This window comes from Drosophila eugracilis, unplaced genomic scaffold (assembly GCF_018153835.1).
Source record: "Drosophila eugracilis isolate 14026-0451.02 unplaced genomic scaffold, ASM1815383v1 contig_2155, whole genome shotgun sequence".
NCBI classification, from domain to species: Eukaryota; Metazoa; Arthropoda; class Insecta; order Diptera; family Drosophilidae; genus Drosophila; species Drosophila eugracilis.
In genome coordinates this window covers 1,563,018-1,584,367 of record NW_024573039.1, presented here as the reverse complement: position 1 = coordinate 1,584,367, position 21,350 = coordinate 1,563,018, and the positions used below count along the sequence as shown (strand labels likewise).

The window sequence follows — 21,350 nt, the reverse complement described above, 5'->3', positions numbered from 1 at the left end:
AAGCTGTGCCAACTCTTTTTTCCCACTAATCGAGCTATCCTTCCTGTATATATATCTATATATATATATCTCTATACATATATCCTTCGAAACTAACAGGGCTCTTCTTTTTGCTGTCATAACTTGTTCTTGTTGTGGGCTAAAAGATGATAAACGAGTCAGCGGCAAACGAGTTTAGTTGGAAGGCGATAAACCAAAGGAAAAGCTGGCCAAAAACCAAGCAGCTCAAATTGGCAAAGGATGCTGCTATGTTTATGGGTGTGTGTATATGTGTGTGTGTATGAGTGTGTGTGAGTGCATCTATCTCTGTCTGGCAGAATGCCATAACATTTGGCTTTTTACGAATTTTCATAATTTGGCGACTGCTTAGCATAAAAATGTCACAGCAGCTGCAAAATATGCTGCTAAGGATTGCCCGTCGTCCTTTCCTTCTTCTCGTTGATCCTGCCTTGCTCCTTGCTCCCTCTTCTTCTTCTACTTCTTCTTATTCGTGGTCTTTGGTTTTATGCCACTCGCATAATATACACACACACACACCCGCGTGTGTGGGTGCGCCCCTTTTTGCCTATTTTATGGCCGCCATTAAAGTTTACTTAGTGGCCGGCCATGCAACCCAGCAAAAATCCCCAAAAAAAAAAAGAAAGGCGACACCAACCGCAGAACAAGACGTCAAGGACCTTGAAAAGTTTTGGGGTTTTCCATGTAGATGGGGCGGTTAGGTGGTTACGGGCGCCATGTGGAGCGTTGGAAACGCGTAAAAGTCATCAAATAATTTGTTTATGTTGCCAAATACTGCAGCCCTTTGCTGCTGCCTGTCGTTTCCTCTTAAAGTTTTCATGCCAAAAAAAGAAAAACAGGAAAACTGGACTGCTGCGTTGCAGTTGCATATCAACTAATTGCAACGGGAAAGGAAGGCCACGAAACTCGAACACTCAACACACCAGCCAGCACTGTCATTTAAACTCCTGGCCACTCCCTGCTGCTACTCCTACCTAGGCTACACCAAGCAAAAATACGACATTTTTTGGTAAATAACTTTTGACAATAAACTGGAAAATGCATCAATTTTCCATGGCACTCAATGCTGGTTAAGCTAGCTTGTCAGCTTTAATATGATAAAATGAGTTTAAAGAGAGAAAATCTCAAAGTTTATAACATTTTCTGATTTTTCATAACATTAACTTCATATAATATTTTCTGCCTTTGTAAATGTCAAATTGGCTTAAAGTTGATCTTAACTTTCATGATGATTACTTTGGTGGTGGGTATAAAATCTGAATAAAAATGTTATGTCCTATGGCCTATATATATGGCCTATATGCCCATAAAACTGGTTTATGTTTCTATGATTTCCTGTTGATTTTCCTGAATTTTTATCCTACTAACTAGTTCTTTCTCAATCCTTCTTTTTAAACTCAAATTTGATTAGCTTAAGTTGTGTTAAAAAGTTTTAAGTTTTCAAGTTTATTACCTTAAAACAGTCAAAAAAGTCTTGCGTTATAAAATTGGTTACAGTAATGCTGATGATTCAAGTCAAAGTATGTGCCGTTTTGTTCGATGACGCGTTCCCAACGAGCCCAACGAGATGCCAACTTCATAATGCCCCTCTCATAGAAGCTCGCTTCCCTTTTGACAAAAAACGTGGCGGAGCGTGGCGCATCTTCGATCACCTCTACACCAGAACGAAAACGTTGATGCCATCGTTGTGCGGTGGAAATGGAAACTGTTTTGGGTCCATAAACTGCACAAACTTTATTGGCGACTTGAGATGCATTTTTGCCTTTGTCGTAGAAGTACCACTGTAAAATATGCCCTATTTTCTCTTTATTTTGCTTCATGATTGCGACGCTAGAAATCTCGAGAACGACTTAAAAGAAAAGACAATCAATCAAAAACGTGGTTAGCGCCTGAAATGAGCTTTCCAAAAAGGTATAGTATGACCTGATGATGCGACGAATAAAACAAGAACTACTACCAACTAGCGAAAATACCGCAAGACTTTTTTGACAACCTAATATTTCTCTCAGTGCTCACATAGCCATCACTTTCGTTCAGTGAAATGCAGCAGCAGCAGCAGCAACAGCAGCAACACCAACAGCAGCAACAGCAACAGCACCCATAGATAATTTTGCTGCGCGTTGGTAATAAAGTTACCGTAACCTCGGCAGTGTCAAAGCCAAGGAGCTGGTGACTATTAAACGAGTTTCGCGTACATTTTCTTATGCCACGCAGCCAGACAATGTTAATTGAACTGGCTGCCTTAATAGACACACACACATACACACACACACACATATATATATACACTAGGGAAAAGTGTATATGAAAGTAAAGGAAGGAGCTTTTAGCCAAGTGCCTGGCACTTGATGCTGTTGCTTCTGGTCTCCGGGTCCTGGGCCCTGTGAGAAGCTCAGGGCAATTAATTGACTTATTTATTAAGTTTATTGTCTGCCTGGGTATACGGTGTATATATATATATATATATCTTTATATATATATCTTTATATGTATATGTTTATGGCTATTGCTGTCTTGCTTATTTCCTGTGCTGGCATATCTTTCATGCCGTTATCGTTGTCACTGTCGTAACAATTTTAGCGTTTTTGTGCGCCATTTTTAATAGCCTCGGACTTGCCCCCCAAGGCCAAGTTGTTGTTGTTGTTTGTACATTATATATAGATATATATATAGATATATATATATATAGAAAGAGATAGAGAGAAGACATGTATGCTCTCAAGATTTCCTTGCTTTCTTCTTGACTTTTTTCATGGCTGTTGTTGCAACAAATTAGTTGTCATTAGCGTCGTGGGAAATTCTGTTTTAAGATGACTTTTTTTGCCAGCCCCTTGGCGGTATATTTTCGCCATGGATATTGGATATTTATATAGCCATCTTGTATGAAAATGGTAATAAAATACTGCCTGCCATGCTGAAGAAGACATCCGGGTTAAGGGAATCCTGTTCCGTTCGCTGATTGAATCTTGGCCTTTTTTTCGGTGAGTGGGATTGGGATTGGGAAGGAGAAGTTTGGATTGGGGATTGCGGTGTGTGGATTGGGATTGGGATTGGAATTAAGATAGGAATTGAGTTTGGGACTGGGACTAAGGGGCGGGTTACTTTTTGGCCAACTCAAAATCTGTGTTAATTATTCAGGCAACAACGCTGGTATGCCGTCGTTCGTTGTCGGAAAATGAAAATGCGACCAGAAACCAAAATCTGCGGTCCGTGGTCTTGAATCCGGCCGGAAGTGCGCGCTTTAACTCGCATGCGTGCCGGAGATGGCAGCCGCCGGGTACCGGCGACAGGAAGGGATGGGTCGGAGCTGAGAGCTGGGAGCTCAGAGGTCGGTGGTCCTTGGTCGTTGGTCGTTGGTTGGAGGTCGGAATTTACAGAGGAAGTGAAAGTGAAGAAGATTGCAAGCCATATTTTTTATAGCAATCATTTAGTCAAGGGACAGACCACCAAACAACCCACCCACCCACTCATCCAGTCAGCCACTCATCCACTCATCCAGCAACAGCAGCTGAAAAGTTTCTGCCTTCGGCCGATTTCATGCTGTTAGATTATTTATTTGAATTGATGTGCGGCCTGCGGTTCAGTGCGGTTCGCTGCCTGACAGGGATTTATAAGCAAGCACATATAAGTATGCTATATATATATGTTATACACTAGCACGGCGCGTTGGCATAGTCCTGAGAACAAAGCATTGCCTGCTTTTGGGCGCATCCAAGTTGGCTTAGTCAACAAATTGTTGTCTGCAGCCAAAAGGAGAAACTTGACTTGGGGGGGTCACTCTACTGCAGTCTGCAGTCATCGCATAAACAACCAGACTCAACATGAACTAGGAATGTGCTTAAGAATAGCGATAGTTGATATAAAAAGGAATCTAAGAAGAAACTATCTAGAATTTTGAGGAAATCTTCTTTGATTTTCGTAGTTTGAATCACTTTCTGTTGGTAAATAAGCTAAGTTTGGATGTTTCATAAAATGTTTCTGATTTCAAAATTCTCTTTTTTATGATCTTTTTGATCTTCCAATCACAAAAATCTCTTAAAAGTCTCATATTCTCTCCCAGAATACCCATATTTTAGGTCAATATCTATTCGAATCCTTCACTAACTTGCTTTTTAAGCACTACCCCCACTGCCTTTCGCTGCATCTTGTTTGCTTTAGCCACTTGCAGGCACTTTGGCAGCATCGCTTTCTCTCACTCTCTCTCTCTCTATTTTCCGTTCAAGTGGCTGGCTGGAATGCAGAGGAAAAGGCTTTGGGTTTTTCGGTTTTTCGGCTTTCAAGTCTTGGCAACGCGCCCAAATGAGTAGAGGGGGGACAAAGTTGGGATATGGATGATGCGGAGATACCCAACTGACAGGACATAGAGGTCCCCAGGGGTAGACTAGCGGGGAAAGGGAGGGGCTCTAGTAATGAACCGAATGGACCCAAGCGTCACCTCCTACGATGAGCGGCACTTAAGCCGGGCCAAGCAGCACAGCATTTGCCTGCAACCTTTTAAATGGCCATTAAAATTAAAAAACTTTACGCCCACCAACAACTCAGACTCGGCTCCTCATCCGGATTGCCTCCATCATGCCCATTCCCCTTCTTCCCTCTTTACCTTCCACTTCACTTCACTTTGCCATCTCTTTTTCCTCTCTTTTTTTCCTCTCTTTTTATTGTTGTTGTTGTTGTTGTTGCCTGGGCTGTCCTGAAACAAGTTGCGGAAAACTCTTTTTATTGCCTGGCACATGGAAACAGTTTTTGTGTAGTTTGGCAGTTTCTGGCCCCGGGTGGCCACGTTGCCCAGGTTGCCAGGTGAGCAAAAATTGCCGAGGAAAAGGGACATGGCCATGGCCACGCCCACTACAAGCTTGTTTGCAGTTTTATTTTTGCTGTTGCCGGAGTCATAAATGTTGCCTCCATCTGCCGCACATTCCGGAAAATTTTCGAGAATCATTGCGGGCAAGTTTAAAGTTGCAGCGTCGCAACGACAACGGCAACAGCAACGGGCGTAGGAAAACTTTTCACCGACACCTCCTAGGGGAGGGGGCTGGTTAACCAGCTTGTTGTTTTCAGGATTCAGGATTCGAAATTCAAAGCCAAGTCCCATTCGATCCAATTATCAAAAGCATGCATAATAAAAGTGCCACAAACAAGTCTGCCACAGAGAGAGAGAGAGAAAGAGTGAGAGGTTGACGACACTTGGCCTCCTGTCACTGCCACAACTCAAACTTTTTTTTTCGGCTACGCACAAAATATGATAACAGAGGATAACACAAAATGGAAATTGGTAAAATAGCCAGTATTATGTTTATCTAGGCCAGCCCTAACCGAACTGCATTCCTGGTTTTATTCTCTTCTATCTGTGTGTGTGTGTTTGTGTATTTTAACTGGTGTGGTTTTAAGAGGAAAAAGGGAAAAAGGGAAAAGAGAGAAGAACACGTTCCATAGAGAATCACACATGTCGCATGTTTATGCAATTTGAATAAAAACTGTGGTTTAAGTGGCCACAGGTTTTCCCTACATCAGCAGTCAGCAGTCACAAACATTTTTTTGTACTTTATATAGTTTGTTGGTAGTTAGCTGGAATTCTACTTCCATTATACCAGTTACTGGATGTGAGGGTTGGTATGTAAGCTCATAACTCGTTGGTTTTTAAGGGGTATCCAAAAAAAAGTGTCTAGAATTTTTGATATTTGGGGTTTTTCTAAGAAGTTTGTTATTATTTAAACCAATTTGAGATCAAGAGCAGCCTTAGATTTGCTTATATTCATCCTCAGCATTAATCACTTGCTATCTTAGTGAGCCAAAACAAGTTGGGAATTATAGCGGGGTAAGCTGTGAAAAGCTAAGAAAACCTTTCATATGTTTGTATCTTTAATAGTTGATACTGTAAAATAGAATTTTGGAATGTTTTAACAACTTTTTCTACCCTAAAAGTTAGGTTACAGGATGTTAGGGTTAGAATCATGGCTAAAAATTCCTTGGTTCTAAAGAGTATCAAATGGAATCTACAAAATTCACTATTTAGGTTGTATCAAGAAGTTAACATAACACTGCGAGGTTAAGGGTAGGTTTAGACTAGCAGAAAATCTGCCTACATACTCGTTACCCATCTGGAATCTTCAGCATTTAAAACTTCCCTTCTTGCTGAGCCAAAACTAGTTGGGAATTATAGCGAAATAAGCTTAAAACAGCGAAGAAAATGCTTTACAAGCTTATATGTTTGATTATATCAGTTAGGAAACATGTTTTTAATGCCATGAAAACTACTTAAGTGTAGAAAAATTTCTTTAAAAACTTTAAAATAACATAAGAAGGAGATCTATAACGTAGGTTCGAAGTAAATATAACCCTTTAACTTAAAGATAGCTACCTAAATTCCCTTAAAAAACCCTTACAAAAACCTATTTACAACAATAAAAAGCCATTTCAAACCTCAAAAAGTCGCCCTTGATATAGCTAGATAGTTAGATGGTTAGATAGTTTGGTGCCAAAATCACTGTTAACAAGTGTTATGGCCATAGGCAAGGCAACTTCCTTTCTCCTAAGCGCCCCTGTTTCTGGGTCAAAGGCTGATTAAGTACCGTTATCGTCGCCGCATATCCGGATGCCAGATACTTTTCCATTCTCCAATGCCGGAGAGCCTGACATTTGGCAGGACTCGCTGCGAGTACATAGTCATTCACACATACACATTTACAGTCACATTCACATCCACATTCACCCATTCCTTTGGCCTACGTTTCAAGTGGTTCAAGTGTTCGAGTGTGTGCGCTTGTGTGTTCGCGTGTGTGTGTGCGTAAGTCTGTGATTGTGAGTGTACATTAATCAGATTATTTATTTTTGCCATGAACTTATGGCAATTTCTGTTGGCTCTTTACGGACCTCTCAAGTGACTGCGTATGGACCCAAGGACGAAGGGCCAAAGGAAGGACCGAATGCAGACCTGAACGTTTGACAATTGCCATTAAGGCCTGTTTTCAGAGCACTTGATGTCGCTCATACGCAACGTTGGCTGGGATAATACTTTTGCCAAGTTAGTGCAGCTGCATGCGAGGCAACCCGTTCTTTACAGGGCTCTATAAATACTCAAAAACCAAAAAGAAAGTGCAAATTGCTTTATAAAAATGAACATTTCCCGAGATTATCTCATCTTTCTGGGGCTCTTTTAACTTAATTTCTTACCGCCTTAGGGTTAGTCTTTGTTTTGCAAGTTAATCACAGCTGCATAGATGGTAATCTTGCCTAGAAATATGATAAAACCCGATTAGGAGGGCATTACCTTAGAGCATTGCATTCGGTATGCCCTACACCGATCTGCCCCTAATCCCGCACATCCTTTCCCATTTCTGCAAAAGTCAGCCCCTGCCCCGAAAGCATTAACCAAGCTGCATACAAAACCAATTAACAACGGCTGAAAAACATCCTAAAGGAGCAAGGACGACGGTCAGAGAATAGGAAAAAAGAACACATTAGAGAAGGAAACGTTGAAATCCTCCCAAGCCTATTCTCATTCCCCTTTCCCATTCCCTTTCCCTTTCCCAGACAAAAAGCAAACACAGCTCTGATAAGATTAGTGCCCCCAAACATGGAGCCAGCTCGACTCGCAGACAAGGGGCTATTCTGACTTGCTTGGATCCTGCACATAGAGAAAAAGTAACAGTGATCAGAGATTGGGGGAACAACACATCCTGATATCAAGAAAAAGATCTTAGAAACTAAAAAGAGCCAAGTCTTGAGGGTTTTCTTTAAGATTTTCTAACTCTTCCAAGAAGAAAGTCTTAGTTTTCTGGTATCAACTTGAAAATTTGATCTAAAAAACTTCCTAAATTAGTGCCAAAGTCACTTCTAACTTCCATAGTTGATCATCATTTCCCGTTGATATTTTTTCTTTCAGTTAGCTTTCCCTATTCTCTACCCAACCCCCCCAGCTAGAGCCAACATTCGCCCCCATTCAGTCGCAGGTCCAGTGTGCACGCTTTTACACTTTCAATGACCACTTGAATGTCAACAAAAGCTTTCAACTGACATATACAACCACTTAAAATAGAAAAGCACTGGCCCACAGACACATGCACGTGGCGGGCGTGGGATGGGCAAACATGTTTGTATATTTGTTTAAGCCGCGAGTTAAAACGAGCCATGTACTCTCTGCCCAAAGAACATCATCCCAAACAACATCACCATCACCATCAGCATCAGCATCAGCATCAGCATCCGTGGGAGCAGCATTTCTAAATGGGCGTGTGTGTATGTGTGTATATGTCCTGGCACGCCCACCGCTGACAGGACTATACGGGACCCACCTCATCCGCCGCATCCTACTGCCTGTTTGTCCGCTGGCTTGTGTCATAAGCAATAATTCTCCATTGTTGGCATCTCTCGTTCGTTACGCCCCAGGCTGGCGGCTCGTTCTCTTGTTGCTTCTGGTTCTTCTTCTTCTTTTTGGTGGGGCGGTGGATGGGTGGTTGGTTGTTGTTGCAGGGGGTCAGTGAGCGGTGGATACCTCAACCTTTGTTGCGCACATTTTTATGAGTTAAGTGCTATCCGGCACAAATGCCAACGCACACAAAGAACGCCAGAGTGGAGAGAAAGAGAGAGCGCTACCAATCTTCTTCACATTCAGCTGCTGCCCAATCACCACCCACAGCTAGAGGCAGCCTCTCCCCCTCTCTCTCTCTCTCCTTCTCTTAACCCTCCATTGACCCACTCGCATTTCCCATTTCCTCCACAACATATCGCACTGGACCGTGTTACTGCCCACTTATTGTGCTGTTGTTGACGCAAATCCTCTTAACTAAATCAATTTTCATGTGTGTCCGCGCGAGAATGTGAGTGTGGATATATATATATATATATATGGGTGTGCGTATATCACTGTCTTCGAGAGCGTGGGTGGGTGTGGCCCTTGGAAAATGCTAACCCTCCTCCCCCTTAAGACTTGAGTTTAATAATACTTAGAAGTTTGATAGTATCAATGGGCATAGATGATTTACAGGGACATGATCGTAGAGATGTTCAGGCTTTAGAATTCCTTCATCGAAACCTTAACCCGTTTTTTCACTTTTTCTTTAATTTCTTTAATAATTATCAATAATTTAATAGAAATAAGGAAATTTAATGATCTTTTAGTCTAAAAGTAACTTCTTTCTTTATCTTTCTTTAGTAAATTTACTTTAAAATCTTTATCAGTAGCCTTAAAAAGTTAACTTTTATGCTAGTTCTATGGCCACCCTCTCAGTCCAGCAGAAATACAGCACTGCCGAAAAGTATGCTATCATTTAGTTAGGGAAATATTTGCCAAGACCTTGCAAAAATATTAAAAAAATGTTTAAAAAAACATGAAAAAAAATGCTTTTAAGACCAAAAAAAATTAAAAAAAAAATATTTTAAAATTAACAAAAACATTTTTACATTGCCCTTAACATAAACTTTCCCAATATTTGAGTTTCTTTTGCTTTGCAAAAAAAAACAGCCAAGGCCATCGCGAATTAGAAAGAGACAGACTAACGCACAGATCTCGCCAGAAAGAAAGAGAGAGCGCACACCATAAAATAGTGCGCAAAATCCAGAGTTTCAAATCACTTTTGAACTTGACGAAAGTTTGTAATGGAACACGTTGGTCTGCATTTGACAAGTAGGCGTGGTTGCGTGTGTGTGGATGGGTGGTGGTTGGGCGTCTGTCTAAATGGGTAATTAAAACCCGACACTTGCACAGGTAAACCTACTGACTGATGCACTTAATGACAAGTTAATTTGCTGTGATTTTCAGTGGGCGTGCGCGGCATTAGAAAGTCAACAACAAAAGGGAGGCAAATTTGCTTTGTTAATTACCAAAAACGACTTTGATTTTCCTAAGCCAAAGAAAGGCTATTAACTAAGGGCTAGGAGCTAGAACCTTGCCCATAGTTATGTGAGTTACTGCTATCTCTTTCGAGGCCTATACCCATCTCCCTTTCCCTCTCTTTTTTGGGGTCAGTTCGGCGGGCGGCCCTTCAACCGGCTCGTTGGTCTAGGGGTATGATTCTCGCTTCGGGTGCGAGAGGTCCCGGGTTCAACTCCCGGACGAGCCCAAGGTTTGACATCCTTTTTTTTAACATTTTTTTATAACTTTTTGCATTTAATGTTTATGTTTTTCTATAATTTATTGTTTAAAAAACAAAAAGGGCGACATAAATATTTAAACAAACATTCAATTAAACGCTGGCCATCGAGTTTCTTGTTCTCAGATTCTGTGACAACTTTTCACATTTGTTATTTTATGCAACGCCAACACACGACACACAGCCACGCCCCCTGCCCTACCACGTCTACCCTTTTTGTCACTGCCTATGACTGTTGTTAATTTCATTTGACTTCCGAGAGAGGTCTTTTTAATATTACAATGGAAATTTTTGCTATAATTTGCCAGCGATAAAATAAACATGCAATTAATTGTGGCAGCCATGACAGGGCATGGCTTGCAACCAATTAAGAAGGCCAGAGAGTTCTTGCTACACGTATATGCCAACCTTTAAAAGTTGCTTTCCATATGCTCTCTCTCTATCTGAAAGAAATCCCCAAAAAGCAAGTATCCGGGTACCCCGCAATCCGAACGAGCTGATGAGCCACCAGAGTGGACATGGCCGGAAACGCGCCAAGCAGGCGATTTCCATCAATCTGTCAGTTAGTAGGGAAAGCTAGTAGAGAAAGTCAACTCCCAGCTGGATGAGGGCAGTTGGCTAGACAGTCTGTCAGTCAGTCGGTGAGTCAGTCAATCGAACAATCAATCATATGGAATGACAGTTACGTCGGCTTAAGTCAAAGGCAGTCAGTCAGACGGCCAAGACGGGGCATTTGTCTGACAATGTTCAAGTTACAGTTGGAAAAGTTAAAAGAACTTTTCATTTAAGATTATTTATAAGAATTTAAAATTAAAATTTAGAACTTTAAAATACTAGAATATGAAGTTTAAGTCTGTTTTAGTTTGATTTTGTGGCTAATTTTTGTTAGTGAAAAACTTTCTTTGGTAATTCCAAGCAATTTCCTCTTCAAATTTCAAATCTCTTCTCGAATTGGGCTTAAAAATCTTTAAGATACTTTATCTTTTTTAAGATAAACCTAATTTTACTTCATTTAGCCCTTAATAACTTAAGCTTATAAGTTAGTTAGTTGATTTCTTAACAAAATCTCTTGATAAACCCCTACTTTAAGTCCAGTTTAAGTTTTAAATTGCAGAAAATTTAACTTTTTCCTAGCATTTTTCCAGTGCACTTTCATTTCCCTTGCCTTGCCCTTTCCCTTGCCCTACCCACTGCCTGCGAACCTTTCTCGCTTTCTTACTTTCTCCGCCTTTTAACAGTTGCTTATGGGAAACACATTGATTTATATGCCGGCATCGCCAAAAATTGAATGTTATTGCTTGAATGGCCTCAATTTACTTAAAAGCTACGCCCCTTCTGGGATGCAGGATTTTGGGTCCTGGATTCAGGCTCTTGCTGGCTCCTTACTGCTGCCTCCTGACCCCATTTCTAGCCTGGCCCCTCCCTAGCCTGATTGGTATTTATGAGCGTGTTTATTTATTATATGACCCAACACTTGATAAAATTAAACGGAAATGCTTGGCAATTTTGCATTTGGCCAGCAGTTTGATTTTGACACTCTCACGACCCTGGAACTCAACATGGCTCAACTTTTTCTTGGCCATAAAACATATATATAGAGTGTATATATATACTATATAATATGCAGATATATTATTAGATATAATGATTTAATAACTTACCAGAAAATAGACAGCAAATGGCATCACGACCACGGCAACCAGTAGATCGGCAATGGCCAACGAGACTATAAAATAATTCGTGACCGTTTGCAGGGAGCGTTCGCGGCACACGGACAGGATGACCAGAATGTTGCCGAAGAGTGTGAGGATGGGGAACAGTATCAGGATGAGCGCCCAGTAATTGTGGTCCACTGTAAAAGATAGGCAAAAGATAAGATTCGTGTTTAGTGTTCAATTTCATGCGCAGGCTGTTGCCAGACTTCATTTCACAATTTCCCCCAAATGAAAACCTCAACACAAGCACGTTAAGTCAATTATAAGTTTAGTACAAGTACAAGTACTAGTTCTAGTAATAGTACTAGTACTAGTTAAAAGAGAACGTGTCTGGCAACCTTAACTAAATATTTGATTAAATCAAATGGTCATGCTTAGAGTTATTAGTAAGCCAAAGGAGTTATTTAAGCCTTGAGTTCATTCTGCTTATTTGTGTTTAATTTTTAGCTGCCTAAAGTTGAGTTCAATGTACAGGGGTTTGCTTTTTGAAGTATCGATAATTTTGACTTTGACATTTCGAATATCATTGTCAAGGTGTCAGATTAAATATCTGAAGGTTTGCGGTTTACGAAATGGTTAAGTTTAAGTTCGAAGAAAGTTGGGAAATATTGATATTTTTATAGCGATTTTAAAACGCAAATCTTCCGTGGGCCACCCTGTATTAGAAAGACTTTAAAGGTTTAAGAAAGGTTAAAGCGAAGAGTAGCAGAAGGAACTTCAAGCCCTAAAGAGGGTTTAGTTTCAAAGATAGATAGATAGATAGATATATAGATATATCGATAGGTAGATCGATAAGTAGATCGATAGGTATATCGATAGGTAGATCGATAGGTAGCTCAATAGGTAGACAGATAGGTAGATCGATAAGTATATCGATAGGTAGATCGAAGGGTAGATCAATAAGTAGATCGATAGATAGATCGATAGGTAGACATATATAGGTAGATCGATAGGTAATCGATAGGTAGATCGATATGTGGATCGATATGTAGATCTTTATGTAGATCGATAGGTAGATCGAAAGGTAGATCGATAGGTAGATCGAAAGGTAGATCGATAGGTAGATCGATAGGTAGATCGAAAAGTAGATCGATAGGTAGATCGATAGATATATCGATAGGTAGACAGATAGGTAGATCGATAAGTATATCGATAGGTAGATCGATAGATAGATCGATAGGTAGACAGATAGGTAGATCGATAAGTATATCGATAGGTAGATCGAAGGGTAGATCAATAAGTAGATCGATAGATAGATCGATAGGTAGACATATATAGGTAGGTAGATAGGTAGGTAGATAGGTTGGTAGATAGGTAGATACATAGATAAATAGATAGATAGTTAGATAGATACATAGACAGATAGATAGATAGATAGATACCTTAAACTCAATGATACCTATAGCTCCCCTTTCCCAAAACACTCACCAACTCTCAGCTCGGCACAGGGATCGGTCAGGTTGAGCGTCTCATTGGTACAGTTGAGCCGATAGTTATCGAGATACAGTCCCGTTAGATTCTGCTCGAGCAGCAGACCGCCGCCACCGCCGACGACCCTGCTCCCCGATATGGCCACTCCCGGCGCTATGGTTGTTGTTCCCGAAACCGTGCTCCCATTATAGTTGGGAAAATAATCGTTAAAGTTTTCGAGCAGCAGCATAAAGGTGCTGCCCCCTGATCCTCCTCCACCTCCTCCTCCTCCTACTCCTCCAGCTACTCCACCGCCAGCTACGCTACCAGAGCCACCGCCATCGTAGCTGGTTGTGCCCGGCGCCGTTCGATTACTGAGCGTTTCCCTTGCCGCCGTTGCTGTCCGCTGAAGGAGTTCCGCATCACCGAAGCCGCCTAAGATTCCGTAATCAGTTTCCGCATCTGCCACATTGTCCAGAGCCGCCTCCTCACCGCTGTCGATGAGAGCGATGCCAGCATCGCCGCCACCACCACCGGCTGCACCCGCTGCCCCACCTCCGTTCAGCTGTTGCTCCACAAAGCTGCGCAGCGAATACCGTCCACCCCGCTCCGTTCCCTGACCATCCTCGGAACTTGAGTTACTTCGACTTGGCAGCGTGCTGTTAAGTGCCTCCAGCCAGCCCAGTGTCTCGTTGGCGCCACTGCCGCCACTCGTTACCGCCAAGGTTGTACTGTTCTCCGAGCCACCATCACCACCCACTGATCCCAACAGCCATTCGCTGATGTCATCGATCAGCGCATAGCCAGCGTCCTCAGCCGCCGTTTCCACATCATCGTAGAGCGGCAAATAGCCGGCCGGCATTGTGGGGCCATCAACGCCCGCCTGAGCATCGCTGCCGTTCGCCGGTATGGTGGTGCCATGTTGCATCCACGTGGCTCCCGCGGATGTGGCTGCCGTTGTTGTCGATGTGGAAATAGCGGATGTTGTTGTTGTTGTGAAGGTCGCCGATGTTGCTACAGTTGCTCCTACAGTTGCTCCTACAGTTGCCCCTCCTGTTGCCGCAGATGTTGCCGCTGTGCTGGTCAATGGCTGGGCGGCTGCCATTGCAAGGATGTTCCTGCTGCTGATGTTGCTGCTGCCGTTGATGATTTCCGCTGTTGATTTCCCCGCCGCCAATCGAATGGGCTCAACCTCTAGTGGGGCGGGGGCGTGCCAGCGATGACGAGCTGCAACTCCTGCTGCAACGTCAGCGGCATGTTTTCTTTAGCTAAGAGGGAGAGAGAGGAAAAAAGAGGTTAGTTTGGCATGAAAATTGTAAATTTCTTTAAGGTTTTAAGGTGTAAAGTTGCCTCTTCCCCAATTCTTCTAATACTTTCTATTTTAGAGGTTTTTCCTGATTGGTTTTTCCTTTGTTTTCACAGTTTTCCCAATCTGCTTAATGTCCAGTCTGCCCTTTGACCTTGTTGCCTGCACTAGAAATGCCTTTAAAACACACTCAAACTCTGGCCAAGTCCGTGCACTTTATGCCTTTGCAATTATCTATCCGCTTGGTCATGCCCCATGCCCCATGCCCCTGACTGCCTTTTCATGAATTCCACGAACCCATTCCTGACTGCCATGGCCGCATGTTTAATTAACTCTTTAATCAATTTATTGCCAATTATTCTACAAAAAGCGACAGCGAAAATTGTGTAATTTAATTAAATTAGCAAAAGGTTTTTGTGTCTCTCGCCACGCCTTCCCTCACCACCGCCCATCCACCATCTCGACTTCCTAGCAGCTATCTTGCTTTTACACATTTTGCAATTTTCGCTTTTGTATTTGCCAATTGACGCTGATTAAAGCCACCGCCCGAGCGGACGGCCGGTCGAGTCGATGGCCCATAATTAAAAGATGGCTCGTTGTTGGCCTAATGAGAAGGGTGGGAGAGTGCCTTCAATTTCAAGGGGTCAAAGGTAATCGGATACGCAGCGAAATAAGGATTCGAAGTGGCAGACTACTGGGATCGAGGATTCTGGGATCAGGCCAGCGAGAGGAGGAGAGGGAGAGAGATGCTCAGCTGAAGGCCATTTCTGCACTAAACAAATTTTTGGCACACTTCCAGGAAAAGGAGACGAAGGCCATCAAAATGCCGCAATGCTGCGTGTACGTGTGCGATTATATGTGTGTGTGTGTGTGTGTGTCGGGCTTTTTCATTAATTACGGCAGCAGCAGTAGGAACAGCAACAGCAACAGCAACAGCAGGAGCAGCACCACCAGGAGATGGAGAAAACAGCAACTTAACTCAACTCAACTCAAGTCAAACGAAGCGAACCAAAACGAGACTGAGCCGGACTGAGCCCAGACCTACTGCAACTTGCCACTCGGCAACTCAGCAACTCAGCAACTCGGCTCAGCTCAACTGAAGTCGAGTAATTAATTTCACTTTCGGTTGAGCGATGCCTTTGAATATGCGCCAGCCGCACGCAAGCCATAAAGCACAGCAGCCTAAGAGGGGGGGGGGGAGACCGTTCATATCCGGATCCGGGTGAGTGTCGCTTCCTGGCCTGACCTTCCCACAACAGTTCTTGTTGCCACATAACTCAGTGGACTCCTTTTGGGATTCCTTCTGGTCTATTACATCCTAATCATTGTTGGCAGACACACACACATCGGACTGTGGGACTCCCCGGCGACAGGAACACGGAATCGTTAAGCCTCCAACGGACGCAAATCAAGCTGCTACATTGGGGCTGCAACAAGCCCTAATCAATGGGGTAATCTAAGCGCTGGCTTTGGGTCTACAGTGAACGAAAAAGAAGGTGTCCTTGAAAGTTAACTAAAAGATTTTTAGAGTTTTCCTAACAAATTTTAATCACCTTTTCTGCGTTTTTCAGTTAGAATGTAAAACATTAATGATATTTTCCCCAATTTCCAATCCCTTTTCCTTCACCTAACCTTCCACCTTTACTTTAGTTCCCTCTCCCCCGAAACTGTTGCACCTTTGACCTAACCTCATGGAATCTTTGACATTAATCCCGAACCCTCTACTCTCTACATGAACAAATAGATTTAAGCTTCGCCATCACAGCTTGTAATCGAATTTCGGGGTGGATTGCATTACTCAGCAGCGATATCGTTGGAAATGGCTGTCGCCGCCTCCCCCTTTGATTCTTTTTACGTTTTCTCCCCCTTTGGGCCAAAGCAATTACTCAGTGCCAGGTCGCGAGGAGTGAGTCTAATCACTTGACCCCACTCAACCTTGGGGGCGCGCTTATAATATGACGTGGCCACTGCAATCCAATCCAAGCAATCCCAGCCAATGTCGTGCCTCATTAACAACATCCGGGCAGTGCAAGGCATTTCCTTTTATACAATCCCCCCCCCTGCTCCACCCTGCTCCTTCCTACTACCCCAACCGCCGCACCACACGACACTCAATAAATCAGCAAGTGTAATTATTTTCAACGCCAGCGTGGAGAGAGAGAGAGAGTCGCGTGTGGTTAGAGCAGGGGGCCAAGGGGTTGGGTAGAAATACCAGGGGAGAAAGTGGGAAAAGTAGGGCGAAAGTTTCTCAGCGGCATTTTAGTTTTTTCGATGGGGGGAGGGGGTGATGGGGTGCCAAGGCCACACACACACACACATATGGCAGAGATTGAGAAAGGGACAACCCCTGCGGCTCCTTTACCCCAACTCCAACCAGATCCTTGAGCCTGTCCTGCCTTAAGATATATTTCCTTCTTACTCTCTTTAGTTTCTTTCAGTTTTCCATTAAAATTGCTCAGCCGAGGTGGGGGACCAAGAATATGGCAATGCAATTTCCAAAGTAAGATTGTTTTTGTTAAATTTTAAAGAAGTTTCCGCTAGGGAAGAGGGTTTTCCCTTTGATTAATCCAATTAGAATGATTAAAAGACAAATTTATAGCATACTTTTCAGCATACTGAGATATTTTGAGCCTCTAACAAAGGAAACTTTAACTTCCAACCTTTCCTTTTGATATGATGATGGGAAAAAACTTTGATTTATCCGTATAGAATGATTAAAATACTTAGTTATAGCATACTTTTCAGCGTATTGAGATGATTTGAGTCTCCAACAAAGGAAACTTTAACTTCCAACCTTTCTTTTCGATATGAAGAGTGAAAAAAACTTTGATTAATCCAATTAGAAGGAGTAAAAGACATATTAATAGCATATTTTTCAGCATAATGAGCTATTTAAGCCTCTAAAAAGGGGGTCCTTAACTTCCAACCTTACTTTTCGATATATTTTTCCTACAATCCTACAAGTTTTAAGCTTAACCTTTACATACTTTTCAATATATTTATCAAAAAATATACATTAAAGAGTTACTAGAAACAAAGAGGGCTTCTATGCTGCCCTAAAACAAAAACCAGAAACAAGAAGGTATACAAAAAAAAATAAACCCTAACATAACGCCGAGTCGATGGCATCGCGACGAGCCTCGGGGGAGCCACGAGAGGATATCACATTTTCCATAGCTTTGACCCGTGCCCATAATTCAAATTGAGTGGCAATGGCAGCGCTGAAATAGAATGCACCACCAGGAGGCAGGAGGCAGGGAGCAGTAGGACGAGGACGGTAAGCAAATTGGTTTCAGATTTAGACCAAACGGGGCAATGGACAGGACAGAACAGGACAGGACAGGCAGAGGCACGGAGACATAGACACATGTTGCCCCAGGGGCGAAAAGAATCACGACACCAAAAACGGCTCCTCTGAGTGTCCATATGTGCTAGTGAATGTGTGAATGTGTATTGCTGTGTGTATATGCTGCTGCCTTCTATGTGTTGCCGCCTGCGGTATTGAACAGATGCTGTCGTCCTGCCTGGCCAAGATCAACAATTTAATGGGCATCGCATCGTCGTCGTCGTCGTCGTCTACGTCGTTGTCGTTGTCGTCCTTGTATCCCGTCCTGTCCTGTCTCGTCCTGCAAGAGCCTGCGGCAAATGCTTGTTAACTAGTTATGCGGCGGCTTCGCTGCCTGAAACTTTAAACATCTGACACTAGTCAGCCAATGAACAGAAAAGCGACAATGGCGACATCGGCGACATGGCCAAAACACTGCCAGAGGAACTTTTTACATTTGTGCGGCATCAGCATGACATTTGATTAATTCCATTAGGGCGGACTTTTGGGTAGCAGGATTAGCGTGTGACAACAGGGCGTATGAGTTATCAAATAGAGGTTAATATGACGTATACGCAGGGTGGACTATTTCAAATTCTATTTAAATGGCAAGAACTTTATCTCTAATAATTATAAGAATTTTTCAGATTTTTTACAGATTTTCAAAATAATTTACTAAGCTGTCCCTTAATTCCATTAGGACAGACTTTTGGGAAGCAGTATTGGCGTGCGGCAACAGGGCGTATGAGCTACCAAATAGAGGCTCATATCACGTATACGCAGGGTGGACTATTCGAAATCTATTTAAATGGAAAGAACTTTATCTCTAATATATATAAGAATTTTTCAGATTTTTAACAGATTTTTTTTAAACATTTTCAAAATAATTTACTAAGCTCTGCCATAAAGGGGCAGCCCCCATTTTCAGGGGTCAGAAAACCTTTCTTTTTCAGGGTTAACCGCACAATGATTTTGAAATCGGAAATTCTCGCCTAAGCTTAAAGTTATTGTTTGAATGGCTGGCTGCACCAGAATGATAGAGGGTAGGGATGGAGGTTATTGTTAGAGGGGTGGACAGGACAGGCGAGGCCAGGCCAGTAGACAAAGGGAATCGCAGCGGTAGCGATGGAGGTGGCAGCGGCAACGGCAGCGGCGACTAGATATATTTTTGTATATGGGACAAAAACCGCTTATCGCTTCAAGTCTACTCAAGCGTCAACAGAGCGATTCATTCGAGAATTTCTTATGCTTCACTGAACCAGAAGTGTCGCCGTCGCCGTTGTCGTTGTCGTTGGCCACGTCGTCGTCGTCATCCTTGTTCGCATCGCTGCTATATAAGTATATATCCCGATATATATATATAGATATAGATATAGGGACACACACTTGCGAACACAAAGAGAAGGAAAAGGGGTGTGCGGACAGAGGTGAGTATGTGTGAGCAAGTCATCTACCCCGTGGATTTTCCCCCAGCAACCCTCCATCATCATCATCATCGTCATTTACACTGCCTGGCCTGGCCTGGCCAATGGTTGCTCCATTTTCTTCATATTTTTTGTGCCAACGCATTCGATTTTACCCACTCCCATTGTGGGGTTTTATTGTTTTCTTTCCGTGTACGATCCGTATTCTTGTCTAATGGAAAATTATTGAGAAGAAAAGCCAAATTGCACGCTCAATTTTGTGCAGGGCCTTCCTCGGCGCAGGAAGGAGGCGCCGCTGTCATGTCCTGTTATTTCTTTCTCCCCAATGATTTTTCTCTTTTCTAATGCACAAAAAGTAAAGTGCGTCTAAATTGAACAGTGAATGGGAAAAAGGCAAGGGAAATGGCAAAGGAAAAGCCAACAACAACAACGGCTAGCAATCTAAGCAGAAAAAGGATAACAGACTCCCAACAGGGACACTCTCTCGTACACTTGTCAGTCCAAAAAAAGAGGAGAGATTAGACAGTTTTTATCACTGAGCCTGTGGCTGTCCACGTAAGTGATGGCTTTCACTGGAAGGAAGACTCACTGGAATTTTTTAGATTAAATATTTGCAAGTTTGGAAAAATGAAAACTCTTCTTTTGGTTAAAGTTTATGATCAACCCCTTATCATATGATATCTCTGCCTCCAAAAGACTTCCACTTACAGAACTTAGACCGTAATTATGATTAACTTAACTTAACTGCCTGCTCTGTCACCAGTTACTAAATTGTTATTAACTTCATTACAAATCACAAGAAAACTAGTCAGACCTTTCCCATTCCAAGTCAAAAGAAAGAAATCCTCAACTACCCAACAAAACTTAAGTTAAATTTAAAAGGGTTTCCAGGAACAGGCAAATGAATAGTACATGAAAAGGAAACCTGCTGGCCTCGGGAACATTTCGCCAGTGCTTAATCTTCGTCGAATAACCAAGAACAGGAGGCGAGAAACAGAGAGGGTCAAAGGACACCGCTGCCTAACTGACTTTAAACTGAACTGCTGCTGGCCGCTTTAAGCTTATGATTTATTCAAGCAAAACAATTTTGCATTACAAAAGGGCATAGGGCTCACGGGCCGCTGGCCACCGACCAGCAGAAAGCGCAACAAAGTGCTGGACACTGCCCTGCCTGCCGTCCCTTTCCCGCCAATCTCTAGAGGGCAGAAACTCTCTCTGTGACGAGGGGAAAGGGGGGGCGGCGGCTGGTAAATGCTGGGGCCAGGCAAGCAGAATTATGCAGTGGGGCACAAAGAAAGAAAAGAAAGCGGAAAATGAGCAGCGAACGGGGCAAAATTGCCAAACAAAGGCGCCAGGACTCTACAATTGACGTGGCAGCGAAAAAAGGGTGCCCCGGGATCCGTGGGCGTTGCAAGGAGAGGGGGGCGGGGCATGGCAAGGGATTGTGTACCCAGGGTCTGCACTTTACATATATTACAGATGCCGCCTACGCCTACACACGATGAGAACGGTGGACTGGACTTTGCAGTAGTTATTCGTGGCTATGCCGCAAAGTAGGCAACACTTTTCAAGCACCAACAGAAATTTCAAAAGGATCTTAAAACGTACGTTTGTCCTTTTGGATTGGCTCAGAAGCACTGAAAAGGTAATCAAAGAAGAGTCGTTTGTATTGGTTTAAATGATTTTCGATAAAAATTAAAGGTTTTTAATTTGGGAAAATAATTTTTTGGGGTTAAATATCAAAGGAAAATGCCATGAATGGTCTTTGAAAAGAAGCTGTCTCTTAACTTGTTTGGAGTTTCTTAGAAAAATAACCCTTAAAAGTCATTTTAAGATTATGAAAGGGTATTCTATAGAGATCTGATAGTCATAATAAGTTAAATATATGTTAGAAATGTAGAATTTTCATAGAAAAACTGATTTTCTCTTTGAAAAACACCTTTCAAATTCTTTTCATTTAACCAAAAAGTTTCCCAGTTTTTGGTCTAATATTCAAGCTTCTTCTTTTCTCTCAGTATTAGAACTGCGTGGCATGAACATAAACCAAAAGAAAAAAAAAAAGGT

General features: G+C 42.5%; 1 protein-coding gene and 1 non-coding gene across 7 annotated transcripts in view; one reads left to right on the top strand and one right to left on the bottom strand.

Moving 5' to 3' along the window:
- Nucleotides 1-21,350, bottom strand: part of LOC108105013 (dopamine D2-like receptor) — a 94,719-nt gene that overhangs the window by 14,703 nt on the left and 58,666 nt on the right. For all 6 annotated transcript variants that reach the window (XM_017211408.2, XM_017211407.2, XM_017211410.2 and 3 more), the window contains exons 3-4: nucleotides 13,250-14,499; nucleotides 11,768-11,958 (exon numbers count right to left, since the gene is read on the bottom strand). In XM_017211408.2, coding sequence (XP_017066897.1) covers nucleotides 11,768-11,958; nucleotides 13,250-14,336 — 1,278 coding nt within the window. In that variant the 5' untranslated portion in view covers nucleotides 14,337-14,499. The remainder of the gene's footprint in view (nucleotides 1-11,767; nucleotides 11,959-13,249; nucleotides 14,500-21,350) is intronic.
- Nucleotides 10,005-10,076, top strand: Trnap-cgg. The gene has a single exon. It is a non-coding gene; the product is annotated as a tRNA-Pro (tRNA).